The 2670-nt window shown below is 37.6% G+C and overlaps 1 protein-coding gene across 1 annotated transcript in view; it reads right to left on the bottom strand.

Annotated features, from left to right (window-relative positions):
• The window catches only part of LOC106772517 (extensin-2), a 4519-nt gene extending 2910 nt beyond the window's left edge, over positions 1 to 1609 (bottom strand). The window contains exon 1 of the mRNA XM_014658959.2: positions 4 to 1609. Within this exon, the coding sequence (XP_014514445.1) occupies positions 4 to 596 (593 nt within the window). The 5' untranslated portion in view covers positions 597 to 1609. The remainder of the gene's footprint in view (positions 1 to 3) is intronic.
• Positions 1610 to 2670: the final 1061 nt, after the last annotated feature.

The raw sequence follows: 2670 nt of genomic DNA, 5'->3' as shown, positions 1-2670 counted from the left end.
GACTTGTAGTAGTATGGAGGAGGTGGTGAGGGAGAGGGTGGTGGAGGGGACTTGTAATAGTATGGAGGAGGTGGTGAGGGAGAGGGTGGAGGAGGGGACTTATAGTAGTATGGAGGAGGCGGGGAGGGAGAGGGTGGTGGAGGAGACTTGTAGTAGTATGGAGGAGGAGGCGAGGGAGAAGGTGGTGGAGGAGACTTGTAATGGTATGGGGGAGGAGGCGAGGGAGAAGGTGGTGGAGGAGACTTGTAATAGTATGGAGGAGGAGGCGATGGAGAGGGTGGTGGAGGAGACTTGTAATAGTAGGGAGGTGGTGGTGATGGGGAAGGAGGGGGAGGTGACTTGTACTCATAAGGAGGTGGTGGTGATGGTGATGGAGGAGGTGGTGACTTATACTCATAAGGAGGAGGAGGTGATGGGGAAGGTGGAGGTGGTGACTTGTATTCATAAGTTGGAGGAGGTGGTGGTGGTGAAGAATAGGAAGGGTAACCATCAGCATTGACAGAAACTACAGTAGTAGAAATCAAAGCAATGGCCATTGCCATGATCATTTGTGGCCAAAGACGACCCCTTTTGGGGTCGGTGCCCCTAGCAGTCATGTGTAGAAGAAAAAAACTTATCACCTCTGCCCAATGCTGCTGAGATCCTTAATGATAGATATTGTTGTTGGGAGTGCAGAGAGGAGGGGGAAGAGGTTTGGTGTTATTGAGTGTTGAGAAAAGCTGCATGCATGAAATATTTATAGTGAGAGTGAGTCGTTAAAAGGGAGCTGTGATGAGAGACCTCAAATTATTCAATTGGTTTCATTTTGATTTTGATTCTTTAAATTAAGAGAGTCCCTAGCTGGCCTTGTGAATTTTCGAAAGCACTCTTTTTGTAAACTCATGTTTTCCTCCACATGGCCAGAATCGGGCTCCATTCAAATCCCCAACAACTAATTAATATATAAATCATCATTCCTTCCTACTTCCCCTTCTCTCAGTGGCCTATCTTGACCAAAGGTAACTCCAAAAAATGGTGTATATCCATAATTATTCATTTGTAATGAATTTGGACGAATATGACGAACACGGAGAATGAGAATGAGAAGGGAACAATTTCACCAACAACTTTGTTTCACTTTACTACATTCTTTCTCTTTCTTCAATATTTTTATCAGCCATGTGATTCATCAATGATGAGTTTAACATGCGATGTTGTCAAACCGGCATGAAGTTCAGGTTGCCGCGTAATTTTTTGCGCGAGAAGCGTAGTTGGCAACTAAGCATTCGCCAATTATATAGAAAAAATTAATCTTTATTGGTTTAAGCAATGGAGCGAAGTCAGCTTCTTACACTTGTTTTTTACATCAATAATCAATAATTGTAACATGAAAGAAACGTGGACAGTATTGCTCCCTTATGAAATTTCGTTGGGCCTGTTTGATAATACAATATAATTCGACAACTAAGCGTTTCCCAACTAAATTAGCTCCAGTCCCAATCTGAGGAAGCACTTATATTCCTGTATGGTAGCTAGTTGATTAGCTGTGTTTATAAACGTTATTCTGGTGTAACGCTAAATTTCTAATAGCCACCCACATTCTCATCCTCTCCATAATCGTTTATAGTTGTCAATGCCGTGTAGTAGATTGAGGTGTAAATAGAATATCAAATTCGTGATGGTTGCTGAATTAAGGGAATAAAAATGACTTTGACTTGATTATAAATATTTAAGGGTAAATTGGATATTGAAAGCTAGAAACAGAGAAGGTTTGTCTGGAAGAAAATTATTAATCAAATAGAGAAAACATAACTCTGTAAGTCCCTTTCTTTGCCTATAATGTAGTAATGATTGGAGTAAATCAGTAAAAAAAAAAACTGAAAATCAAAGAAAACCTTTCCTTTAAGAGCATCTAATTGAATTAAAGTTGTCTAGAGCTAGATTCATCACCAACCACTTTTGTTTCTAAGGTTTAGGTGGGGAACAGGTTGTTACAATTCTTCGGAATGAAGTTATCTTCATATAATTAATTCAGGTTGTTAGTGTTCTTTTCCTAGATATGGGATCAGAAATTCAGACTTTTATGTTTTTTATTAGAGCAAAATGGTTTATGTATAATGCCAAATTGATTGGTATTACAAATTATTTTCATACATTGGCATATTTGGTCAATCTTGTAAACTTCTCTGTTATTATGATATGTTAGATTTAAAACTGAGAAAAGGTGAAGTAAAATTTGTGTTTTTCAGAAAAGACATTGACATGGTGTGAAGGAGTATTAGAATATCAAAACTAAATGGTTAATAATTGTTTTGCTTGGTCTTTCAATAATTAAGCAGGGAAGTCTTGACCAGTATGTATGTATAAAGCATGTGCAACACGAAACTTAAGGGTGATTAGCTGTAGCAGGATTGATAAGACCATTAAACTTTTGAGTCTAAGCTAGAATAACAACATAGGGCATATTATTGGAGGATTTGATAGATATTGGGATATGGATGTCAATAAAAAGTAGTGGTTGACCAAAGTAGATTAAAGCTAAAATCTAAAAGGGAGGCAATGCATTGGATCTAATTTAGCATACAATGGGATACAAGAACCATCTCGTCTTGTTCAGTAGGTTTAGCTATATATATATATATATATATATATATATATATATATATATATATATATATATATATATATATA

This window comes from Vigna radiata, chromosome 8 (genome assembly GCF_000741045.1).
Source record: "Vigna radiata var. radiata cultivar VC1973A chromosome 8, Vradiata_ver6, whole genome shotgun sequence".
Classification (NCBI taxonomy): domain Eukaryota; kingdom Viridiplantae; phylum Streptophyta; class Magnoliopsida; order Fabales; family Fabaceae; genus Vigna; species Vigna radiata.
The sequence above is the reverse complement of the archived record's forward strand: the minus strand, read 5'-3'. Positions and strand labels throughout refer to the sequence as shown.